Below are 27739 nucleotides of genomic sequence, written 5' to 3' on the forward strand. Positions count from 1 at the left end.
GAACGAGTTTTTTCAAGAAATATAGCTAATTTTCTTCTGAATCTTTCGTGAAATCTTTCACGAAAAATGCGATAGGCTGATTTTAATATGCTCAAATAATTGTTACATTATATTACGTAATATGAAAATAAAAATACATTTGCGCAAAAAAAGTTTTTAAAAACTTTTTATAAATATGATAGAGATTCAAAAATGTCATCGTTTAAAAATGAAAATATTGTGTCTACATAAACATGTCAGTGGACATTAAAAATTATATACTAAGGAAAATATTCCAAACCTAAGATCTTTTCAAGTACTTCGAGTTCTCCACTTGGTTTGTCACGCACAGATCGTCCTAACGATTCCAGAGGAGTTTCTACACGTAAAACTTTATTCGCCCAATAAGGCAACTCTTAAAAATAAACGGCAGGACATGCCTCCACACGCAAATAAGCAGATATCCAGCGAATAATGTCCGCGAATGTTAGTAGATACGCATGATTCTGGGGGAAGTTCGCTACCTTAATGCAAAAGTTTGCTCGGCAGCCACGAAGAATCACGAAAGTAAATAGCCGCGTATCCCGCCGCGCATAGGGAAAACTAACACCGCGCTGCGGAATGTCGCAATAAGCAGGTATTTACCATGCGAACTGTCTTTCGGGCTGAAACGTGAGGAAACTTTGTAGGACGGGCGAGATGGAAGGGCTGGACGAGGGGGGGACGAGAGGGAGGGAGGGCCGGATGCAAAGGAGCATCAGCTCGGGGAGAATAGACGAGATGCATTTTCGTGAGTAGGCGAGGATCCATGGCGTTATGCGATACACACGCACGCATGTTCCGAGACTTAAAGAGGCTGGGTCAGCCGCAGTAGCTCGTATTGAACTGTTGCGCGCGCAGCCCCCTTGTTCTACCTCGAAACGTGACAAGATCATCCGTGACCACAAATACACGCGCTGAAGAACTATGTGTCGCTTCTGCATTACCCGAACTACATTCTCTTTGCCAATCTCACTTGTGCGGAGAAAAAGCCAAAGACATTTGAGAGAGATTAGAATGCCGGATCTCTCTCTCTCTTTCTCTCTCTCTCTCTCTCTCTCTCTCTCTCTCTCTCTCTCTCTCTCTCTCTCTCTCTCTCTCTCTCTCTCTCTCTCTCTCTCTTTCTCTCTCTCCGACCGATAGTTTGTCATAAAATTTATATATGATTATGAAATTCGTTCATAAACTCCACATATTTATTTTTTTTCTCGCTCGTTCAATAAGCTTAATGTCTAAATGTCCAAGTCATATAAAATAATATTCAATTAAACTTGTGGATGCAAATTAATGTAAATTTCTTCGTTAAGATTACAATCATAATTTCGGATTTAATACTTCGAAGTCTTTCGATAAAGAAAATTTATCATAGTAAATAATAGTTGATGCTTATTACACGGAAATCTCTTTCGATATTCTAGCATATAGTAATAAAACAATTTCCGCGTTTCAAGTCGACAAGTTAAAAAGGCCAATTGACTCTGACGCGTAAACACGCTTTTACAACCCTTTTCACGTCACGTCGTCCAATGACGACCATTTTACCTGAAGCTCACCTTGACAATAAAACATCAAAAGATTCGGACGTTTCGCGCGGTAATAAAATCGTATTTTAACCTGGAATGCCGAAGGCTAAACCAGGAAGAGAGAAACACCGAAAACGCGGAAAAACGACACAAAATCCTTTCCCTATATACGATTAAGCAAAAGGGTTAAGCTTAACCCTTTGGCCGCTATTGTCTCGGCAAAAAAAATCGTAACGGTGAACAGCTCGAAAAACCACGAGACTGGTAGGCGAGCGCACAGTTTTGCCTCAAGGTCTCGCGAAGGAAGTGCGCGTTGTGGAACGTTCCTGGACTCCTCAAGGTCCTGGGGCTCAAGGCTCCGCGAGAATACACTTGTCCGTCGTTCCCGTCAAAGTGTCACGCACCTGTTCGCAAGGTAAGTGTCTCCGCCTGTGTCGTTCTATCTATATGACGACCCGTCCAGTAAAAGTCGAGGCATCCGACAAGATTCGACTTTTTTTTCCTCCGCGATCGTCCGTAAGTCACCGCGTGAGGGTTGCCCGCGGATGGTACTTAGCTATATTTATACATACAAGAGGAAACGGCGGGTATGGCCGTGCGACAGAGACTTCCGTGAGGCTTTCCGGTAAATACAATTTCCATAGTCGTATTGCGCCGTCGTGGAGAATATTGGTCGACACGAACGCGTCGCGTTATTATAAATACACGATTTGCTGCGCCCCGCGCGTCTCCTCGCATCGATCGAGCGTAAAAATGGATCCGCGCCGTTGCATTGGGAGAGCGCATCCCGTAAAACTGTCCCCCTATTCGCGAAGATCAACCGTTTTGATTGTCGTGCGACATATGAGTCACATGAGACAAAAGCATTACGTTCGAATAAATGCGATTTTCAATTTACTTTTTATTTGCGCGACATTTTAAGACTGCGCGTACATAAACGTTTGTTATATCAATAATATGATCTCTTTATCTTCCTTACGAACGTGAAATTTATATCAATTTCAATGGCTAAAAATCAACAGTTAAAACAGTTTCCAAATATAATTGCATTATTTCTCGTAAAATTAATTCTGGGATTATTTTAGACTCATAATAATCGATAGTTACAGTAATCTCATAGCGCGAAAACGACGTTGAAAATCCAAGCTCGAAAATGTATCGAAGCTGCAATCTATTCTTGCACGTTCGTTATTTGAAGTCGGTTCGCCTTAGATATCACATGCCGCGAATCCAGAGAAACCCTGACATGCACGAAACAGGCAAGAATTCCGTCCTCAAAAGGAGGATGATGACTGCGCTTTCATGAGCGCTACGCTTCGCGGTCCGCGGGTCGTGTAATGCAACGCGCGGAATATAATGTGAATAAGTTTATTATAACGTGCGTGAAGAGCAAAACTCGCGCTGCGGCGCGGCTGGGCTATCTCGTGCCGCGCGAAAACTAGCGAGCGGCTCGTTATCGTCGCGAGTATTCGGGCGTGCGTGCGAATGCCGTCGGTGTCCGTGCGTGCGTATATACACACGAGCGCGTAAGGTATACGCGAGACCTTGCGCGCCGCAATTTCACACGTGGGTAGCCTCGGACACGGATCGCGATACTTACTGGAAATTCATTATATTTTCGTTCGTTACGGCGTTTAGTAACCAGTAACTTTTACACGCGCCGTCCTCCGCGCTACCTAGAGAGAAGTTATGTAGAGAAAAATTATGAAGCTGTAAATTTTCGTAACCGTCTTCGTACGCGTCGCGCTCCGCTTGCATGGATATACGAAAATCTCAAATTTGGAAGATTGTGGAAGTGCCGGCCGATCGACGCAAACGCATATCGCGTGTCGCATTCGCAGAACCTAATATATATAATATACACATTTCTTTTTTCAGTATTTAAAAATAAATTATAAAGAATAATTATGAGATATCGTAAGAAAAATAGGAAAAATCATGACAGAATGTATTTTAATGAGCAGCGTCGTAAACAGCGTATAAAAATAATTTGTGTGTTCTAATAATTTCCTAATAATGATTCTATTTCCATATCCTATTAGTGACTAGACTGTAAGAAGAAGAGTACATCGTTACCCCCTATTTTCGCGATTGCCGCGAAGTGTGAGCGAACTTTCCTCAATTCCCTGTCGGAGAGCACCGAATCCTGTTTGCTCGAGATGAAAATGTTGACTCCACTATAGCTATAGACGCGCGTACGTGTGGGAGGTGGAGTAAAAGCGTCGGAGGATATTCGGTAGGCGAGACAAAAGAGGTGAAATAAGATGAGGGTCTCGTGTCGCCGAAAGAAAACCGAAGATAGGTGGTGTTGCTGCGAGACAAGCAGTCGATAGGGTGGAACAACAAAACTTCAATTTCCAGAAATGATGCAGGAAGATCTTTCCCGTGTATTGTGCCAGTCCCCTATGTGTTCCCGTCTTTACCTCGAGCCAGCATTTTCAAAAAAAAATAACATTGAATGCTTCCGTGGCGGTACATGTATACCCATCTCCTTTTAAATTTACTATTTCGCTCGCGTGAGTTATATTGTGTGTGTATACTACTATTTTGTATAATAAGTATATACTAAAGTATTCAACGAAAGCACATTCCGCTTTATTTGATGCGATAAATAACAGTCGTGTATTTTAGCGCACTATTCGCACGATATTATCCGCTATCGAATAAATCTTAGGAAGAAAAATCTTTATCTCCAATATTTTGATAATATATTTATTATACGCGATTCTTTATCTTTTCATAAAGGAGATTTTATGCAAACTCTTCCGAAGCAAACGATGCGTATTATATATGTTCTCTCGGGAAAAGGAGATATTGTTAGTAGTAACTTTAAATTTGGAAGCCCCATGTTCGCATATGCTTGGAACAATATTTCTTCAACATTGCGTCATAAAGGGGCGCGTGCAAACAGATTGCAAAGAACGAAGGTGGGAGCGGAACGGCTGCTACACGAAATTCCTAACTGATCTCTACAGAAATACCTCGGAGAATAATTTCGCAGCTGCTCTCTCATTGCCATCCCCATCTGTCGTTTGAAAAGGAAGCGTAAAATTATCTGCTTGCTGAATTCTCCGCCTTGAAGCGTTCGCACAGAAGAAATGCGTTTTTTCTTCTCTAAATAATTTAGTTTTACAAAAAAAAAACATTTTTGTGTAAAATTGGTTTTACATCTAGTGAAAAGTGCAATTGTAAGATAAAACAAATATTTTGACAAGTTGATCCTTTTTTTTTTAAATAATAGCTAAATAATTATGAGTAATGATTAAAAAATTGTAATTAATGATAAAAAATAATTTATTGAATAATTTATAATATTATATAAAATATGAAAATCTATCTCTCTCTATTTTAGAATATTAAAAATAAAACACGATATATGCATACCATGCGTATATAGTAACTCTCTAACTTTACAAAATGTTAAAAATAATCTGCATGTTCGTGCTCGCTAAAAATACATCAAAATAAAATAAAGTTCCACGCTGTAGTATTAAGACAAGCAAAACAACAAAATCGTTAAGGACGCCATATTCTACGCCGTGGAAGCTTATTCGCTTTAACATTGCCGACGGCTGTCTCGAAAATAAAAAAAATTTCGAATGTTTCACGCGCTTTAAATTGTAGTGCTCCAACTTAATAGTTGCGTCGTTATAAAACATTTTAATTTATTTGCCAGCAACTGTGATGTGAACCGAGTGATCAAATGGCAGCAGGTGTTGGCAATATTGTTCTCGTTTAACATGCTGAAGCGCTATGCTACAGTCAATTTTCTAGATGGAATTAAGAACATGAATAATGTACATTCTTGTAAAGTTCTTGAATATTAGCCAATTACTAGTTTAATTATAATAGAAGAGCAGTAATCGCAAACTACAAAACAAGATAAATACGCAATGCGTGATGAATTGATAGAACTTAAAAATTACTAGAATTAATATTGAGAGAGAGAATATAAATAAAACATTTAATAAGTAAAAGATAAATGGCATATAACACAATTATTTCATTTATCTCAATTTTTGATCGGTAAAATAAAATATTTTGTAATTTTCTTTACGTTATCGTACTATGACTATTGAGATAAAAAGAGAGAGACATTCCTATGATTTGTCTATTTATATTACAGTTTCTATAAAAAGATAGGTATCTGCTATTTTTCTATTTGCAATGCCTATAATAAATTCAAATCAAATTTCACTGTACTACACTGTACTACTGTTTCAGTCATATTCTCATTCACCCCATTTTCCAAAAGGAAATAAATATAATAAAGTTAGTACTTTATTACGCAAAAAGCAGGAAGTTAGTAATAATTTCCAACGGGCAAATCTTGTGATCGCCCGACGGATAGGCTTTTTGCGAAAGCATGTACATTCACAAGATTTGTTCTCGAAAAAGTTCATTTCATTTTTGGATAGATTTCAAAACGACGATATTAAAAATGCGAATAATTCCAGACTCGTAAGGTTTGTAAATGTGACTGCCAATTTTTCCGTGAAGGAACGGGGAGAATAAGGCGGGCAATCGCGTCCTCCGCGTGAGAAACTTTATACAAATTTCAAGCTGCAGTTAAAAATTCGATTCTTCGAACGGATACATGAATATACGCATCGTGCATGGCTGATACCGGGCGCAGCTGCGAAGATTATTCTGTCGAATGAAAAATTTCTCTCAGGCTCTGCTACTCGTAATCGGGTGTAATTGCTTACGGCGTCGGCGACTGCCGAACCAAATTATTAACTTTTCCGTTGTTCTTCTTGGAATATTTTTATCCCGCTTGTCCCCGAGATCTTTCTTAACTTGAACCTTTTTAGAGACTATCGCGTAAAAAAAGTAGTTTATTGCAATTTACAATTTACGTTGTTTTTATGCATGATAAGTATTATCACGAAAACTGTATTATTAATCATTATAATTAACAATTATTGCGATAAAGACGCATGAATAATGTTCACTAGGTACATTGTAATACATTCAAAATATTTTAATAAAATAATTTTAATATCGCTAATGTTCGTTAATTTTTAATATGATGTGAAATAAAAAAGCTCATTAGTAGTATTACAAAAACAAGAGAGTTTAAGTTATATTGTATACGTTTTTCAAGTCCTATTTATAGATAACACGCTTTGATTAACATGGGAGGAGCATTGTACTCGTTTATAACGCCTCATGTACTTAACTGTCAGTGCATAAATAATGAAAGCTAATTAGTATATAGCCTCGACGATAATCATCACGTTGTAAAAGAGTAACTTGGCATTCGCAACGATATATCCCCTTTGCTTTTGCTTAATTTACGCGAATTTCATATCTTTTATCACCCCATAACGCATCGAACAACCGTTTTATTTCTTTCTTTTTTCGAGTCGATTAAACTATGCGCATTAAATGCAAAAAAGATATTTTGTTTACCATAATAAGAAAATATACTATTTTAATGCCAAATTCGTTTTACTTTCACATTAAATGTCTGATAGAGTGACAGTAAAAAATACTTGACCACAAATTATTTCATTAATAATACGCATTACTTTTTCTATCTAAAAATCCATTTTTGACGATTGCTGCGGAGGGCTGAAATAAACAGCACCACAATAAAAAAAGATCCAAGCAAATATATATAACAGCTTAAATTAAAGACGAAGTACAAGAGGTTCTCTAGCCCAAAGAAGCTCTTTTTACGTCGAAAGAGTACACGCCCTGTTAAAAGTTTCATGGAGAAATTACTCTGTTAGTGCACGCGAGTTTTCTTTCCAGTACTCTTTTACATTATAATATTATACATACTATAAACATTAATTTTTAAGTTTTGAATAATGATCAATGATTTCCGTTTCCCTAAATTAAATAATATTGCGTAATAAAATTTATCTGAAAAATGATTGGTCTCGTTTCAAATGAATAGGACCTTTTGATTTTGTGCTCCAAGTCTTCGTTAATGATCTCAATTAACTGAGAATGAGAGGTAATTATTTAATAATTAGAACTTTTATCGTTCGCACTACTTTCCACATTATACCTATCTTTCCGAGAATCGCGTTCAAGTATTTTATGCGTGCGTGACGAGTGACTTTGTCAATACTTCGTGAATGCGGGTACCGTCGGAGACTTAAGGACTGTGATATACGTATAACACTCACTTCTCTTTCACTTGCGTAGATATAATGCATTTTCGATGAGACATAGAATATAAAACAGAAGATATACTATATTGCAGCTAAGTACAAAGAAAGAACTACTCAACATACAATTTTTTTTATAACAATAAGAAGTTTTCATTGTTTTTTATGTGCAGATTTTGAAGAGTATTTCAAAAACCCTTTATTATATTTAAAATTTTAGCTTCTTTTTTGCGACAATTTCAAACAATTTAAAGAAATAAAGATCAGAATCAACAATTATATTATTCCAACCTGAATGAATATATGCTAACTCACAATCAGTAATATATATTTCATCTCTTTTTAGTTGTAGCGAGTCAGTAATATTTTGTAGTGTTTAAATATCTTTATACTTATCTTATCTAAATACTTTTATTACATTTATGATAATATACATTACTGGATAAAAATAAACTGAAATATGGAACTTTCTTCTTAAGTTTCAATAATGATGATCTTTTCAGCGTATATCACAGACCCGATTGACTTGTGTTTGTGGCATGAGTCCCGGGATGTACATTTAATGTAGCTTCTCGTGAAGCAAATGTAAGTAAGAGCTAATAAATAAATCGAAAATAAAAGTAGGAAGTATTGAGCGAGTAAAAATCTTATTTTTATGCGACTTATAGATGCTGTCAGGACTCTGTCAGTGAAATATATGAAATATCGAAAAAAATTCTCAGGTAGAATGTGACGAAAAAATCGTACTTGGAATACCAACGACGTACGTTCTACCGCCATGCTGCCGCCATGTCCTCGATTACGAGGACGTGATTCGAGCTTTGGTTGGACCACTCAGGCTCCATGACAACGACTGATTTGTGCCGCCATCTAGCTGCCGGTTGCCCAAACTTTTACTTGTGTCCACGTTACACGACACACGAAAGACTCCCCGAATTCGCAGCACGAATTGATCGCGAGTTTCGAGAGAGCGTGAGTCGTGTGTTGTATGTATTGACGTAGAAATGTATTCTCGTATTGCACGAGGTTTAAGTTCAAGGGCACTTAGATTTATAGCGTGCCGCAAAGCTTGCTCTCGACGTTAAATGATTCTAAGAAATTCACGAACGAACGCTAGATTTTCTTCCACAATTGCCTTCGCAGTTTAGCAGTTTATATTTTTAGATATTCAAGACCAAAGCCGTATAAATGTACGTGTATTCTTTAAAATATAAGTTGTTGCGTAACCAACAACAAGCTTCTCGATTGAGATTTTCTTTCTGATCGAGATTGAAACGGAATAAAATTATTAGTGTATAGAGATGAGTTAGAGAATTTAATATATATTATAGTATTTTGTAAAATTTTAATAACTAGCAGAAGTCACATGTATATAAAATTTTAAATTGTAATTTTAAGATGAATTTTTGACAAAGTTATTTAACAAAACAGCATATCTTTCTTATTTCGCGCATATAAGTAACGCGAATTCAGATCGAGAGAGAAGAGATTGATATACGGATTTTATACATGTCATATTGTATTTACGCATTATTCAGGCATCATACTGCTTTTAAATAATCTCAAGTTGACTAAAATATTCTAATAAGACGGCGAATCGCGACTATTCGTCTGGAACGAGCTCCCGGAGCTCACGTGTAATTCAAAATGATTACGGATCGTGTAACATGAACGTTCGGATCGATAGTCGGACTTCCCCTCCCTATTCGTCCGGTTTCCAGGGGTCGGACAGGGTTGTTGGGGCGCGACGAACTGGTCTGGACTGGTTGACCCGTCTCGCCTGGTCTCAACCCACTTCACCCTGATTTTCCCCTGCCTCTTTCGCCACATTCCATCCACTGTTTCTCACACACACAGCTCGGGGTAAGGTAGAGGGTTAAAGAGAAAGAGAGGGGGAAACTTCGTCGAAACTTGACTACAGATTTTATCCAAAGATGGCGCCACGTGCATCGAGGGGTCCACGCGCTGGTTGCTGTCTAATCAATAGAAGGCTTTAGGTAAGACGTAGAACACTTTGATGTTGAAGATCTCTTTGGCATAAAGACAAGGCTTTATTATAATAATGCCTTCTAATCAACGACGTTTCACAATCAGTTAAATTTAAAAGAAATAAAATATAAGATGTAATATAAAAAAATAAAAGATAGAAATTGAAGTCTATCTTTAATTCTTCATTAATAATATGGAACGTTTTAAAGAGCGAAATCGCAAATCTATAATCATATAATTTAGAAATTTCGTTCAATTTCGTTCGTGACTTCACCGAAATCTATCCCAGACTTTCGCGTAAATATACGAACTCTCGCGTAATCGCAAGATCAAGGCAAGATGATTTTAAGACGCAAAAAGTTATCATCGTGCCAATGCATCGGGATGTCAGATTATCATACAGCTTATTACGTTGAGTATATAGTATACCTTCTGTCGTTGACGCAGCCGTCAATGCTGGATTTCATTGAGAAGCAATAAAAATGAAAAAAGGAAGAAGATAAAATATGCTTCAATTGGTAGATGAGACGAGGAAAAAAGAAGAAAAGTTGCCGATGCAAGTATTCGGTCGATTAACCGGTCAATTCGTTGGAATGCTTTACTTAATAGCACAAAGCCTACCATAACACTTGCACACTCGCTTTCTGTAGAGTCGTGGTCATAACACCTATATAGCACAAGGATAATAAGGAAAGAAAACGATATTAATAGAGGTCGAAAGAAACAAGTGACTGGTTAAAATGAGAAAGATGGAAGATGAACACTAATCGAGTTGAAGAAAAGAATAGAAGCGGAGACTCTTCTTTCAAAAATATCTAATTAAACCTTCTTTATATTTTACAAAGAGATAGTTGCTGGTGCTCGGAAAAGAATTGACAATTTAGAATTAATTTACAATTTTAAGAATTTGCAATTTTGTATCGTATTTTCTAATATAACATGATTATCTTCGATCATCAGTCTTTGTATTAGAGAGATCGATAGTCCTGTTTCAAATTTTTTTTACTTTCTTTACGCTTTCTTTCTCCCACTCTTCCACCTCTCTTTTTTCTCCCTCTCTCTTTCTTTTTTCTCTTTCTATCGTTTGCATCACAGTACTACTTTCTTCCTCCAACTTCTTATCTTCTTTCAATCTTATAAATCGACAGACCCCTCTCTTTCTTTCTCGCGCAACACATAACTCGTCCTTCTTTAATCAACGAACATCGTGGATATGTTCGTCCTTGTCGTCCGTATCGTGGAAACAAGAATGTGGTGGAGTCTGGCCAATCAGAGCGAAGCTCTCTTAGGTCCTGCCGATCAATGCGGAACCCCACTGTACCGACATGTACAGCATGCTAACATTTCGTTGGAGGACCCAATCCAACGAGACTTCCCGGATCGGGGGAAAAACGCCGGTCGTACAATCTCGACATTGTGACGAATGCAGCCGCCATGACATTTTGTGTTGGAAACCGGACACGATTTCCCGATAACATTGAGACACCTCTTGTAAAAAGAAAGACTTTAACGCACATATATCTTAGTAGTATTCGAAGCTATCCAGTTACTGCAATTACCTCTTTCAACGTCAGCTCATTTTACATTTTTGTATAATACCAGTTATCATCGTTCATCTTATATTTTCACGTTTGTTTGATCAATTTATATTCGTTGCATATACTTGTATAACTGTATATAATATAAAAATTTATAAACTCATTGTTTCTATTGTATTATCTATTTTAAACCGCATTTCTTAATTAATCTCGAATATAATCTGAAGTATTTATTTCAAACACGTATTTCTATTTGCAGATATTATACATATACTTCGAGCACGTTAGCAAGCAGAATTCTTTGGTCCAATTCAATTTCAAGCAAGAATATTTTTTACATCAGGGATTAAAATGGAATTACTATGGAATTACTGCTCTCACCCTTTCATCTTAATTAAACAGAGGTTTCTGAAGTGACCAACTCTTTTCCTGAATGTTACATAAGCAAAGCAAACTAATTTCAACTTCTCAAGTCTTTCTAGTTTCAATTTGAATTAAATGTAGTTTAGCGTAAAAACTTTCTTCACACATAGCGGTTTTATTATAATATATTTTTTTACTCCTCTATCCCAAATTCTTTTCCTTCTCCTCTGTCGTTTTTTAATTTTTTTTTTTTAATCTATTGAGGGAATTATTTCTATCTCGTAAAATAATTTTCACAGTTATCTTCAGAAAGTTATTTTTACAAGAAAATGCTACGTACAAGAATATACTCCATTCTCTTCGCTGTTTCTGTCAGCGATCTACATAGAGACAAACCGTTAACTCCCTCCTTCTTTCCCTCCTCCTCTCATCTCCTTGACCTGTCTATCTTAAAGATATATAGTTGTCTTTTTCTAGATTACGAGGTCCTTTCAGAACGAGCCGAAGGTCGTATTTTAACTTAACCAATTAATAACCAATTTCGTTAGACGTAAAAACTGATCTTTTTGTTATATCATGTTTCTTATTCTTATAGCTTTTGACTTTCTTTTTTTCATTTATCATTATTCGATCATTTTAACTGGTGAGACGTTGGTCTCGTATTACAAATTGTCTATCTTTAGAATTTATTTTTATTTTACAAATGCAAAATAAATGTATTGAACATTTTTATTATTCTACTATTTATATATAATGTTATCGAACTTTCGGAATTATGCTCGAAAAACCACATCAAAACTTATATAGTAATTTCTAATATTGCCTTCAGAAATGGTATACTCAGAGTTTCGCACAATGCAATAAAATATCACGTCGAGCAATGGCGAATCGTGAGGGGAAAGGTGAAAGCTTTGTCGCGTACATACACTAAATGTAGCGACATGGACCCGTGAGGTTAGTCCCTCAGCTTCTTAGTATTGCTAGGACGTTTCTTTGTTATACGCTTCTACGTTCTTCGCCTCATGTTTTATGTTTATCCGGTCTAGCATCGGATTGGCATAAACCGTCAGATTACGCCGAGAATTCTACTAAGACTGCCAAAAATAAGGTAGGATGTAGTTCCCGAGTTATATATATGAACACTCAGAATTCCCACGTGACACCCCAGTTTTTCTATTACATTACGGAGCGAAATAGAAAATTGTGGATATAATAGCAATTATTTGCTATTTTCGTTTTCGACAATAATTACAAAACTAGAACATGTTGTAGCGTTATATTATACTCGTAAATCAGAAACTATATAGATATTAATAGATACTTCATAAATTTTTTCAATAACTTTTGTTGACTAAAGAATTAACTGCTGTTTAAATGACAGTCGATTTTGATTTTTTCTTCATCTTCCCTCTCTCTCTTTCTCATTTAAAGGAAAAAGTTTCAACTTACCCATAAGATGCTAAGTCGCCAAATTGCTCATTCCCCATATCTGTAACAATTAAACAACATTATATAATTAATATTTTTTCTTTTAGGCAAATATAAGATTTTTATTTTGGATTTGGTTGAATATATATAACTTATCATTATTATTATATTGTACATCTTAAAAATAAAATTGTATGGAATATGATGCTTTGATTGCAAAAAATATATTACAAAGATTTTAATTAAAATAATATTTCAAATACATCTGTTTCAAATATATATCAATTATATTTATATTTAAAGTTGCGTAAACAGGGAGGACTTACATTAACTTTGTACATTTCTCAAGTTCACTGATTATATAACGCACTTTGTTTATTATTATAATACGAATTAAGAACAAGGGTCATTGTATCACAATGAGTTATCACAATCGCAAACTTCTATCGACCAGTTCAGAGCACGCGTGTTCAAGCCTGATACAAATGCAGGAGTTAGACACGCTTCGGCTTGCCAGTAAGTTTCACGGGGTTTCACATGATGATCCTACCTGTTTAGTGTCACTCGCCCCCACTCGACTACAAAGTGTTCGTGATCAGCGGCCTAACCGCTGTTCCCGCGAATCATGTTTTTTGTTCGATTACCTGGAGCCTAGCCGTGATGCATTGTAATCGGGCGACATTCTTAAGCCACGGTCAAGGCGGGGCACTACGTGTGGTCAAAAACTGCACTAACGAAACTGTTTCCAGTTCTCAATCGTTCACACGGTGGACTTGAGTCTGTGTCTATTGCTTTTATATAACACCGCGTATGGCGACATTCGCGAAATTATTTGCCCCGCAATTATTTGTAATTGTAAGTCATCATGATTCAATCTAATTGCGAGAGTTTGAAATAAATAAGAAATAATTTTGACGGTGACAATCGTTGAATCGTTGAAGTGAAAAAAGTGAAACGTCTGAGTTCGATGAAAAGAGCAATGCATGGCAGAGCTGGCACCGTTACACGACATTGCTCACGAATACAATGTGCGCTCACGTACAAACAATAAGGCAATTTGTATGAGGCACGGGCGTTAGGCTCTGCTGGACGCGAGTTAGTTCGTTTTATTCTATGACTTTTAATTAAAATCGCGCTTTTCCTGTAATAGCTTCTCAATTTAAAGTAATTTGCAACTTAAAAACGATAATTCTTGACATTTTAATACAACTACGTATAACAACTACAACATTATTCTAAAACTTGATGCACTTTTTTAAATATCAATTTTTTAACATATCTATTTACTATCATAATTGCACATATTGCTCCTATACTACTGATATCAATAAATATTCACACTTTATTTCAATATAACAAACGTAAATCAGTGGAGGAGAATTCGTGAAAGGAGTGGAAATTTGCCTTAGAAACTCTGCGGCACGAAACATGGACGAATGAGAATTTGTGGTGATAGGAATTGAGATAGAACTGGTTTCGCATCATTAATTCCTTCATACCGGATAACTCGATAACTGAAAACGATTTGATCGTCAGATTGGGCACGTTTATCCTTTTCGCTCTATATCGCGAGCTGTGCGCTTTCTACGTTTAGGTATATTTTTGCATTTGCAATCACATTTCGTAATTCTCAATTGTACCCGTTGAAAGTTCACACTGTGAAGGACGCTTGTAATTCACTATACGAGTTATCGATTCCTTATGGTCTGCTATATATTTCAACGTGCTACTGATTCGCTATATTCTGTTATATATTCAGTGTTTCTATCTTACGGTATATGTGCAAATTGTAAATCGTAAAAATTGTAAAGCTGAATATAAAAAATAACCATCGAATAATTTGCATTCTTGCGCAAGTGCATATTTTATCTTTAAAATCTTTTTCAAGTTGTGTATAAGCACTTAATATGCAAGTATAAATTAAATTTACATTATGATATAATTTATCGTACTCGATAAAGTGGCGTTGTGTGTGTGTGTGTACCCCCTCTTTATTTACCACAATACTAAAGTGCTGTAGACTAATCACCTGCACATCTGAATTTAAAGTGATTACTAAAATCTTCTCAGAAGGCCCAATGTTCCATTTAGGAATTAAAGGAATCAATCATTATCATCATTTCGATAGAAACATGCTTCAGTGGAAATTATTTCGCATTGGCTTTTGTAATATTCAAGTTCGATTTTTAGTGGCGCTGCCATTCAATTATCGTTGGCTCTTACTGATAAGAGCCAACCTATAAAAACAATTGGATCAAGAGCACAATCATGTGATTGCATTTATGTTATCACCGAGCACCAATAATTTACGATTAGTGCGGACAAACGCATTGTCTATCGTTTGTGGCTTGCACGCATGAATAGAAGCTGTCCTATAAATCTGTGAGCTCCAATTGGTTTCGATAATTCAATAATGACTTTGCTATATTCTTACAGTCTTAAATCTCTATATTCTTTTATATATTTGTACCCAAAAAGCATTACAAATACAGAATCTTAAAAGATTGCAAGTACTTTAATTAAGACAGTATATGTTTTTTCAACATTTTAGTTCTTATAAATATTAAGCTATACATTGTAAATGTATATATTTATTAAAACTTTATGAATATCTGATGCGTTTCTATGGCTAGAGAAAATCGCTGATGACATTTACAAATCGTATAGTTAAATCTTGTCTTGTAAGTCAGTTATGCAAATATCCCAAATATGCGCATTATACAAAAATAATCTTTCATTTTATGTAATTATTGTTTGCGTCGGAAAACGTTGATATCGTTTCACGCTAATCCTTGTTAGAATCGTGGGATCAGAAACCACTCGTAACTCTTTCCTTTCCAACGTAATAGTTCGATGGAAACTTAGCTTTCTAAGAAACACACGGCACTTTGATATACCACTTGACATATTTAGCTCCACGGTCGTACCGGCGTAGTAACACATACCGGCAATTCTTTTACCGACACGTTTCGCTTTATATCCCTACGAAAGTGCACGCGCCGCTTTACAGCTTAAGGAGTTTTCCCGAGGAGGAGACGCGGCGCGAGAAGGCAATGTTATAGTACGACTGTATCTAAGCGGACAACTTTCACGTTCACGGAGGGTACGCGTGAATACGCGAAACTCTAAATGTAAGATGCACGAAAAAGAAAAAAAATGAATTTTTTATTTTGGCCGCGAGAAAGACCAACCTAGATACGGTGCGTTATTTTGAATTTTATTTTATTCCGCAAATGAGAATTCTTACTTAAAAATATAAAAGTTTAATGCTGTCGCAGTTGCATAGTATAATAATAGTATTGTATAATGACTAAGAATATCCAATGAAAAAGAGAGAATTTTAATAATTTCGATTTCTGATATAATACTGAGGTATTTTTCTCGATCTCAATTTTTTACCGTAAAATATTATTCTGTTAGAGAACATAATATGTTTTTCAAAAATATATTTGGAAATAATCTTGAATATACAAAAGTATTTTCAACAGGCAAATCCTTTACTTTACACGAATGATGCTTTACATAACTCTGCAGTGTATATATATATATATATATATATATATATACCCGCCGCGAGCAAGAGTACATCACACATTCATCCACAAGTGTCTGCTTTACTTTCGGATACATGTGCAGCGACGTGAGTCAGGCTAGATGTGCCTCGTCGTAGCTTTACGAGAGAAGTTTCGGTTTTTCATGTATTCAACAAAGCAAGATACACAGGGTGTCCTCGTAAGAAAAATTCTCAGAGCACAAAATCGAGTAAAATATTTGAAGCTGAGACCCAGAAGGAATAAGCTATACAGGTTTATTTGCAATTCTTTAAATCAGAATTCCGGAAAAAAAAACAGCTCAGCACAACAGTTTATCATTTCTCGAAACGACACAATTTTGGTATCTTTATAGAGATAAAATTAATTGAGCAATCGTCCTTCGTTATTTCCCCTCTTCGTTACATTGCGGATGATCATTTCTTATTACTATTTAAAATTCATGAAAAGATTTATGATATATTCCTTCGTAACGATATTTCTTAAAGATTAGGTAAAGGAATACGATTCTTAAGGCACACCGGATACATTATAGGAATGGTTCTTCAGCGTTTACAGGTCAAGCCACGATGCTCCATACTCTCGAGTACCTTCGGCCGTGTACTATGTCGAGATGCGCCCATCAAGGCAACTCAATCGCTTTCCGTCCCCATACTCACTCGCTTCACCTGCATCCCGCCTCGGAGGTAGGCATCGTACGACAAGAAAACAAAGTAGTAGACGCAAACGAGTGGAAAAGCGGTGGAAAGGAAATCGAGAGCATAACCCAGTCGAAAGTATTGAATAGGCGTTCGGGCGGCCATGGCTGAACTGCTACGGACGCCGCCATGTCCCCCACGTTTCGTTTCTGACCGTTACCGAACATCGCGACTGGTCTTTTTGGTTTATTTAATGTCTCCTTGAGATGGGTACGGACCTTACCGAGCAAACATCACGAAATCGCGTTTATTCGTCTCATGAATAAGTCGGATTAAGCGTAAATTAAACATTCCGTTTGAAACAACGATATGCGCCGCGGTAAAAATCTCTTTTTTTAAATTTTTTGTTTACATAAATAAGCTCGTTTATATTTGATAATATATCGATCGTGTATAGAAATCGTGTTAACCAAACACGTTTCTCTCACAATCTGGACATTTAAAACACCCATATTTTATGTTCCGATATCTGGACACTGTCAATACTCCATTTTGATGTCGATGTAACAGCAACGATTCAATCGCCTGCAAATATGTCGTATGTTACAATATCTATAAATTTTTTGCACGACGTATTATGCGTATACATTAAGACATTCTGCGATATTTTATCGCGATGCTTTAACACTCGCATCACGGGTTTTTTTATCGCATAGAATTATGTGGTGGCGTAGGCCGGTAATTATTTAAGCTACGCATGATCTACGATTATGAAGATGTATAAAGTCCCAGGCTGCGAATGGGTGGTAAGTTTCGTTCCTGATGGGGACGCAGGTTCGTCCGCGTGAAGAGGCAAAAGAGACGCGCCGCTGAACCGTAAGACAGATACGCGCATATGCCATATATGGGTGCCGCGCGATTCTTATCGTAAAATGAAAAATTGTTGCCATACGACGATTCATTAGCGTTCCCTAATCCGGGAACGCTATCTTACATCGAACTTTACGTCTAACAGGTTTCGCGTATTTACATTCGCCTTATCTCAGAATCTTGGATTTTTGAATAAAAAGAAGCATATAATTATTGTTAAAAATGTAACGACGAGGATCAAATTGACCCATAAAGTCGAAGTCGCTGGGTAAAGCGGAAGGGCGAGTGAAAGGGCCTCTGCCAAAAGGCGCGTAATAAACACTGCGAGAACTCAGAAACGGAAAGAAACGCGGCGCTCAACGAAGAAAACTGTTAGAAGAAATCGATATTGTGCGATAGGTTTGACCTAGTTTTCGTGGCTTTAGCATCAGCGAGTTAACATGCGCACGCTAAATGCCAATACCGCTGCTCCCCTCGGCGACGATCGAGGCGACGATAATCACGTCTTCCAAGATCCTTCCCTAACACCTCTATTATTTCCGCGTGAAAATACTGTCGACTGACAGGTACTATAGGAAAATAAATTAGACGATGTGTAATAAACGCCGGGAAAGTGTTAAATTTGGATCATTCTGTTCTCTCCATCCTTCCCTTTCTATAATATCTGTTTCCACGAGTAGTTTGCATAATTCCTCGAAATATTTTTCGTACGTTGTGAAAATATAACGGCTGGTTGCCGGGCTTCTCTCTCTCTCTCTCTCTCTCTCTCTCTCTCTCTCTCTCTCTCTCTCTCTCTCTCTCTCTCTCTCTCTCTCTCTCTCTCTCTCTCTCGGAGCATTTCATACATCGCAGCCGAATTCTGGGTGTGCGAGAGAAACGATCGTTGCCAAAGACACGTACACACGGCGCGCGCGCTGCGTTCCGGCGAGCTGGGCCGAGGTGCGCGGCCGACGCGCATGCACGCTGGCATCGAAATTTCACCGTCGACCGACATTGCCGTCGTATATATATGTATATATATATACGTGCTGTTTATACAGTACACCGTCACACCCGGAGCACCGAACAATATTTCGCGTCCACGCGGACAACTACGGCTGCGGGGGCTATGCAACAACTGCATGAAAGTAAATTGGCGTAATCAAGCGGTGCGTATGGAGAACGCGCGGCAATCTCACGCAATATTGCGCATGCAAAGTTTATAAATTCGGAATCCACCCGCCGACATTCGCGACTGTACTCTTTATGCGACAAAAATACACACATACACACACTCGCGCGCGCGCGCGCGCACACACAGTAGACGCGCGATCGTCCGAATGAGAGGCTAACCGAGTCTATCGATCCCGCTGCACACGGAACGCTTTTTCCACTCTACTGTAGTGGAAAATGTAGAATTCGCCTCGCCGCGCCGTGGTCCATTTTGTTCTCGATAGAAAGCACGAATACCTTTTTATCTAATTTATATTCTAATACTTTGCTTGCATTTCATTAAAACAGAAAGTATAAGAACTTTCCTTATTTACATTTTCATATCTCTGGGATTTATTTTTAAATAATAACGTGCATAGCAGTTTCTTTTAAATATCGATTTGTTTTGTGTACATAATCTAATAAAATTTTCCTCATATAGGAAAATAATTACATGATTTCCTCAAAACTCTTATTTACTATTATCGCTCTTCGACTCTAATTTTATCTCAGGATTGTACAGCTATACATATATTAAAACATATATGTTATTTTGTGCAGAATACTCGGTTTGTCAGAATGGTTGACAGTGGAAATATTTTGATTCAAAAGACCTATTTAGGATATATAAAAAATAATTCGAACTTTACGTCGTGTCTCGTCAAACTTATATCAGAAATGCGAATCTTTTCTTATTTCAAAATACGATAGAGACGGTTCTAAAAAAAAAACTTATTACGGTTAGGTGATTGGAAATGTGTATGGACGTAAGAATCAGACGTCTTTCAATACTAGAGACGGCTTCAACGACAAAATGTTGAGACCCTATTTTCTGTAAAGATCAGGGCATATCCCAGAGGTATATTCTGGCTAGGATCAAATCTTATAGTCTCAGAGATATGATATTTCAGATATATAAATATTGTCAGCCTTCTGTTCATTGTCGCAAGCATATATAGCAAAGATAAGAATAACATGGTGAATAATATTAAAGTTTTTTGTATGAAACAAATATAATACCTGTTAATATGTAATTTAAACATACTTATTTAAATGGATAAATAAATAAATGACATTAAAATAAATCCAAAGAAATCTACAATTTCCAGAATAAACTATACTTTTACCAGCAACCATTTATTAATTTGCAATTTATATCATCATACCACTATTTGCGACATTTAAAAATATATACACCATGCATCTTTTTTATTCCAAGATCGTTTAGTAACACACGATTTAAAAGGAAAGATTTACAATCCAAGAAATTCTCGAGTATCTCTTTGGGTTTGATGAAAAAAAGGTAGCTGCTCAGTAAGACAAAATAAACCTGAGCTACTTGAGAATGCGGTAGCTACCGGATAACTAAAGCAAATAGGACAAAAAACAGCGCAGACCTTTTCCCATAAGAGAAGAATACCTGGTTGAGGTGGACGCGATGAGAAAAAATGAACAGGAATTTAACACAATATCTTGTATTCAAAAAAATACCTGTATTCAATCTTTAAAACGTTTGTCTCTTAATACTGTTAGGCCAATAAATCTTCAATCTTTTTTTTGTGGACGAGAGAACCGCGCAAGAAAAATGTCATCTCGCGAAAATCTCGAGAGATGGTGCGTTTCTCGAGTTCTATTTTATTTCAAAACTTTCGGAACACGCTGCAGAGATGCGAGGAAAACAGCGAGAAAGAAAACTTTGGCCCCGAACGGGTAAGTAAACATTAACATTTAATCTTTCGATGCCAAGAAAGAACCATTAAGGGTGTCGCAGCTGTTTGTTCGCTGTGGTTTTATTTTCCTTGCATCCGTGCCTCGCAGAATGTACAAAATTTTATCATTCTACAAAAGTCCATATATTCGCGAACTCACGCTTTCTCGGTTAAGTGCTATTTATTATCTTATGTTATCTGATTGTAGTGTTATTCAATATTTTCATCGATTAAATTAGAAAATGATAGAAAGGATAAATTGGATGAAGTTGTTAAGGAACAATATAATTTTTAAACAATCTTACCCGGAGATAGAGTGAGAGAAGAGGCCAAGTTTGCCGATTCCGATGTCATCCACGATGATCATTGAATTAATTTGTTGCAGCCGAGCGGAAGAAGTCATTGAATTAAGAAAATCCGGACAGATCTGATCCGATATCAATGTCCTATCGTCGTCGTCTAAGTCATCACTGCGACGGATTGAGTCGGGCCAGCAGTTCTTATATCACGATACGCCGGCTATTCTCGGTGTAAGCTTTATTGCAGCTAGTTATGGACTGTTATGCCGCCTTATCGGATGGCGATGAGAGCATATTTTCTTGTTCGAAAAATACTCCCTGTGGATCAGGGCCGTCAACTAATTGTACGCGAAAAGCGAAAAGCTTTATAATGGTAGAGAAAAATCTCTATTCTTATATATCACTAATCTACATATAATAAAAATGGGTTATTTTAGTACTCCTCTGGTACCATTATCTCAATAGGTTTATATATGTGCATACGTAAACATAAATTCTATATATTTATTAGTTTATTAATAATTATATTACTCTAGTATTAAATTATTTTTAATTTAAAGTTATTTTTGATAATAATAACAGAGAGAGAGAGAGAGAGCCAATTCTATTTTTAAATTAAACTATAAATTCTTATAATTGCAGTAAATAATAAAATAAATTCGTATAATAAAATTAAAGTATGTATAATATAAAAAGATAAATCAATATCTGCTGTATATAAGATTTTATTAGTTCTAGCACGATCAAGATTTCGTTACTATCGAATTAATATTTTTTAGTAACAGAATTTCTGAATGCACAATACATGGACAAATCAAAGGTACAACATTCAATGGCCGGTCGAGCGATAACACCTACGTACGTATTGATGGTTTCGCAATCGTAGATACCTGCACGCTCTACTAATCGAAAAACAGTAGCCTTCGCGCCTTCGCATCGTATGAAGTAATTTCTTATCGAATTCAAAACACAATTTAATTAAATTCGGTTGGTTACGCCTTCTCCCTACCATCACCGGCCACCCCCGCCTGAATTCCCCGTAAAGGCTTCAGTGTCGTAAATGCCACGTGTGTTCCCGTGCACAAGCGACTACGCGTGTTAAAAACGTCTATGAGTGGTTTTTACGATCATGATGATCCACTAACCTCGAGATAAGAAAACGGTAGCGCGACCGCGTCGGCTTTTTCAATTTGCGAATTAATTGATTGTAATTTTTTTAATAGCCGCAGGTTTAAAGCCACGTGTTTTTCTGTGCCAGTTATTTCATTGCCGGTGTCGAACAAATATCCAGGCACGTTTCTTTACGTCACTGTAAATATGAAGAGAATTCTTTCTCCCTTCCGAATAGGCGAGAAGATCGCTGAATGCTTGGATCGCGGTACTTTCCAACTTCGCGTAGTAAAAATACGCTAGCCACCACGGTTACTATCAAAATATCGGAGCTGGTAGGGAACAAAGTGGAGTTCTTAGTCGCAAATAGTCGTAACGAGGGACGACCGGACGAGGTCTGACTCGCAAAAATCGTATTAGATCATTTATGTACGGGTTTCTCTCCGTACTTTGTGGAATTGAGAGATCTCTCTCTATATATGGCGGATTATTTTATCTCCCTCCCGAACTATCCTCATCTTTTACGTCTCGGACTCACCAATTTACAAATTACAAAAATCACCGGGGACCAAGTGCATCGAGAAACGTGCTAGAATAAATTTGTCCATTCCGAGCGGAACTTTATGGAGCAGTAAGAAATTTAATTAACATCCTGGACACAGTTTCGTTTCAGCGACGTAAAGGAAACACGCTCGAGCGATATTTGTCGGGGGAACCTTTCATATCTCGTACTTTGTGGAAATTGGGATACGTCGGAGCCACATCAACCACTCCGTCCACCTCCCCTTATCTCCTTCCTATCCGCGTCCACGTCGCCGACCTCCCGAATCAACCCCGAAAATGGCCGACGTACATTTGCTTTTGCCCGCTCCGTGATCTCTGTTCTCCGATCTGGAATTGACCCAACGTCCCTCTGGGAAATAGAGGAAGCAATACCTGTCTCTCCGAATACGGCTGAGTGGCCGCGCCGAGCGAGACGGAGGAATATAGAAGCCGAGCGAAACGGAACGGAGAGAAAGGTAAAGGGAAAATGGAGAAATGTATACCTTTGGCTTTCGTAGATATTTTCGTCCATATTGCCCCAGCGGTTCACGACCAGACACACAGATATTTCAGAGTACGGTTGTATACAACGCGTCTATATTGTGCCCATGTGACATATATATGTATACTTATGCAATATGAAATACTCCGGTATATAGAGTAACCTACCTATTATTACTTTGTGTACGAGAGATAGTAACGATTATCCATTTAATACAATAGCAACATAAATCTGATATTGCAATTTCGATATTTCGATATTTCAAGATGTTTTCTCAGCAATTTTTATTTCGTCCTCCTCATCTTCCCTTTTGTCACGATATTCCATCAGCAGTTTTTACTAATTTTGTATCTCGTAGAACTTAGTTTGTATCGGTTGAACTCACATCAATAATACTAATAAAATATTGCAAAACGATTTAAATTATGATTCTTCATTTAATCGTTTTTCGGACAGCAAAGATATATGATATAAAATTCTTTCAGTCTACTATTTTCCTTTCGACTTGCATGCGCGCGCGTGTAATATACGATTACAATATGCATATGTAAAAGGCCAAAACTAAAAACAGCAAAATGTCAAGAACCCGCATATATAGAATGATGACGTAGATTTCATAACATCTTTCTTTCGTAACATCTTATAAAATATCAGTCCCAAAAAAAAAATTTCGAACTAATATTAATCAAATAAAATATCTTTACATCGCTGATCTATAAAATAAAAATAATTAGATATCTGTATCTACATTCAAGTTGACTCGTTAATTATATATAAATCAATAAAACATAATTAAATATTTAACATAACGTTTTCATTTAATTTGGACATTTCTCGTCGTCTAGAGAATAAGTCAAAGTTTTTCTTTCGCCGAACGACGAAAGGAAAATATTACTCTTGGCCACGTTCGCCACATCTACATCACGAGTTTCACGAGTCAGCTTGTTTACGGGCCAATTTCGCACGGATACAGGCTGCGCAAAAATACTGCTTTTTTTCTGAAAGTATAAGCATTCAAACTTACTGTTTTAACCTTCAACTTCTGGAAATACCCCTTTGAGGCTCCTCGTGAGAACTATTATGTACAACTGTCACCGTATACGTTTTATATTACGCAGATCTAAAAAGATACTTATTTAACAACTTTGACAGTTCTCTCTCTTTTGTCAAAAATATATCCACTGTCTGTTTATTACGTATTATTAAAAGATTTTCTTAACTATTTATTAATTTAATAAAACCATTTCAAAATCAAATTAATGATGCGATATAAAATCGACAATGCACGGCAATATTCGCAGCACGAATATGGGAAAAAAATTACTTTTAATATTAGTATTTCAAGTAAGACATTTGTTATTATCTTATCTTAGCTATTTGGACGAATTTTTTCCTCTTTGATTCAAGCATCGACCATATCGATGATTAAGTAATAACGTAAAAATTAATGAAGGTAGAAAGTGATATGCGTAAAGGGATTCCTGATTCCTCGATTCATTCAAAGCGGTCTACGTGATCACTCTGTTTCTAATCAGAATTTCCATTATTGCTTGTTAGTAAAACATTATATCGCGTAACGCATATGAGATTAAAACTATTGATGTATCGATGAGGGAATATTTTGAACGATGAAAATTACACATGAAACGGTAATAAAATGCGCAGATCGGTGCAACTTAACGCATTAGAATTTCTATATGAAATTTTTGCCACATGAAGAAATCGCAATCGAGAAATTCTCCGCGGCGAGTCTGATTTAGACGCCGGCCCCGCACAAGTTTTTATTTCGTACTTCAATCCCGGCTACACTTCGGCTATCTCTGCCGCATACGTGACGGTGCGGTGATGAAGAAAAGCGTGGACAGGTATACCCGCAGGTATTCGTATGTACGACGGGGTGTATCCGTCCGTGTATCCGCAGCTGCTTCGTAGAGACGTGCGTGTATTGGTGCCTGCGCTGCGCAGAGGGCGGATATATCGGCGTCAGCAGGGGATCCGTGCTGCCATTTTATCCAAACGTGATCTCAACCAAATACGAAAATTCGTACGTGCTGCGGTATATACGTCGCCGTCATCGGTGCAGACCGATACGCCCGATGCAGCCGGTGAAGCGAGTGCCCGAGAGAGCCCCAGGCGTGGGCAGTATCAACCGGAAAATATGACGCGTAAGCGGCGTAAGTATTGGTACGCTCACCGACACCCACGCAGATCCCCGCCATCTCGATCTTTGTATACGGTAACGCTGATAGTACAATAGAATAATTCGCCTCGGGCAGCGAATTTGATACGCCAAGTATCCGAGATGAACGTTCCGTTTAGGAACGACGACGCGAAGATGCTAAAATATTTAAGCCACCCAGCGTGAGCTACCCTCATCCCCTGCCTGTCAACGTCAGATACATTAATTTTCAATAAATTCTGATTGACAAAACCTAACGTTTGATGAAAAATTCGGTCAATACTTTTTATCTTTTGATTTGGATATTGCATTTTTATACACGTATCTTATTGAGCAGCACTGAAGATTCGATATTTCCGTGGCAAAATTTGAGAAATTTGATCAATGTAAAATGTTTTAGTATCTCTGTTAATCTAAACTCTATTTAAAATTAAGTAAAAAAATAACATGGTATATGAGTTGTGAAATTCATTTAAATTTCAATGTTGAATCCAGATTTATTTAAAAGTGTTTATTAAGTGTTTAAATTAATCAAAGCATGTGTTATAATTCAATGATGCAAGGTGCTACATTCCATATTTGAGATAATAAGAATATGTGTATGTAATAAAAGAAAATGATATAAAATGCAATATACGGTACCTACATATATAATTTAAAGAATATTTATTCAAAGGATATGTATAACACGAACACACGTCTTCCTCGTTACCAGATATAGATATTCTCCAATATCTTTGCGATTGCTGAGTTTCTGAGGATCAGAAGAGCCGACATTGATAATCATCAAAAATTTAACCAAACTTTTCGTTCTCCAATGTCCTTCTACAAAAATATCTCGTCGGCCCACGGTTAATTAAGCTTGTTGAACGCGATTAAGGCCTTCATTTTGTGCAAGCTTAATTAAATTTAATTGAAGAAACTTCCACGGGAAGAGAAGACCGCAATCAGTACAATTCTTGAGGGCAACGGAGATCCAAGTCGTTCGGGGCATAGCAATGAAACAAATGTGCCCTGACGAGATTTGAAAGTATGCGAGCGTGAAGCTAATAAAGTACAAGCTCTTCGGGAGGTTCTGGAAATATTTTTCGTCTTTCGTTCGGACATACCGCTACTCCCCTCCTCCCTCCTTTTACCGCCAACTTCTTTGTAAACACGCCGTTTGGAATTCCACTTCCATGGTTTGAGAAAATGTCACGTTATATAATGAAGGGGGAAGTTGATAATGTATGTATCTTTTTAGCCAGTTCTCATATGTCACTGTTTCGTTGCTCCGTGAGATCGCGTGTTATCGTATAATTCTGCCGACTTCGTATTCGCAATTCTTTCAGCCATAAATCACGACGGTCTTATCGCGACTGATTCACGTATTTTAATCACTTTTAATCTCCCATATATTTTATCTTGCGAATTTTATAGTATTATTTTTAATTGATGTCCGATCTAACACGTTCGCTTTTTTTTTACTATTTAAAAATATTTATAGTGCACACCATTTATAATGATCGCGATAGACATATCTGTACAAATATGTTAACGATGTACGTATCTTAAATTTTTTTAGAAATACACGAAGTGTGTCAATGTACCTATATTATTTATTGAAAATGTAAAGAAAAAAATTTTACGCGACATGTAATAATTATACTGAGTTGTATCTTATCAATAATGCGTGATTATTATCTATGTAAAAAAATATATCTGTTGCTCTGAATATAACATCGATACATATTAATGCTATTTTATTTACTAAACACTGTTATTATTATATATTCTTTGTTTTTGCTGTAATTTAATATTAATGTATTGCGTTTATGCTGATTTTTTTCAGATTTCTGGTCGTATTGTCAACTACTTGGATCGCATGCTGTCATTCCGTTTCGTCGCTCTATAAAGATAATGCTTCAACTAATAAATCAAGCTTCAATAGTTCCTTTTGTGTTTGTGATACTCCTTCAATGATAGTAAGGAAAATAATTGAATAAATTATGTTAATTAGCGAATCGCGTAACTAATGTTGCTTACTATAAGAAATGATATTTTGACATTATCCGTCCGATTTCCGACGTAGAGTCGACGAGCAAAATTAGTTTTATTACACGGATGAAATTTACGTAATTAATATTTATATCATATTATCATATATTAAAATTAATAAACTTA

The 27739-nt window shown here is 36.8% G+C and overlaps 1 protein-coding gene across 3 annotated transcripts in view; it reads right to left on the bottom strand.

Moving 5' to 3' along the window:
• The window catches only part of LOC143908202 (uncharacterized), a 371145-nt gene that overhangs the window by 282233 nt on the left and 61173 nt on the right, over nt 1-27739 (bottom strand). For all 3 annotated transcript variants that reach the window (XM_077425648.1, XM_077425649.1, XM_077425647.1), the window contains exon 2: nt 13006-13045. In XM_077425648.1, the coding sequence (XP_077281774.1) occupies nt 13006-13045 (40 nt within the window). The remainder of the gene's footprint in view (nt 1-13005; nt 13046-27739) is intronic.

Source organism: Temnothorax americanus, unplaced genomic scaffold, assembly GCF_048541705.1.
Source record: "Temnothorax americanus isolate GAGA-0224 unplaced genomic scaffold, ASM4854170v1 Scaffold9, whole genome shotgun sequence".
In the NCBI taxonomy this organism is placed as follows: domain Eukaryota; kingdom Metazoa; phylum Arthropoda; class Insecta; order Hymenoptera; family Formicidae; genus Temnothorax; species Temnothorax americanus.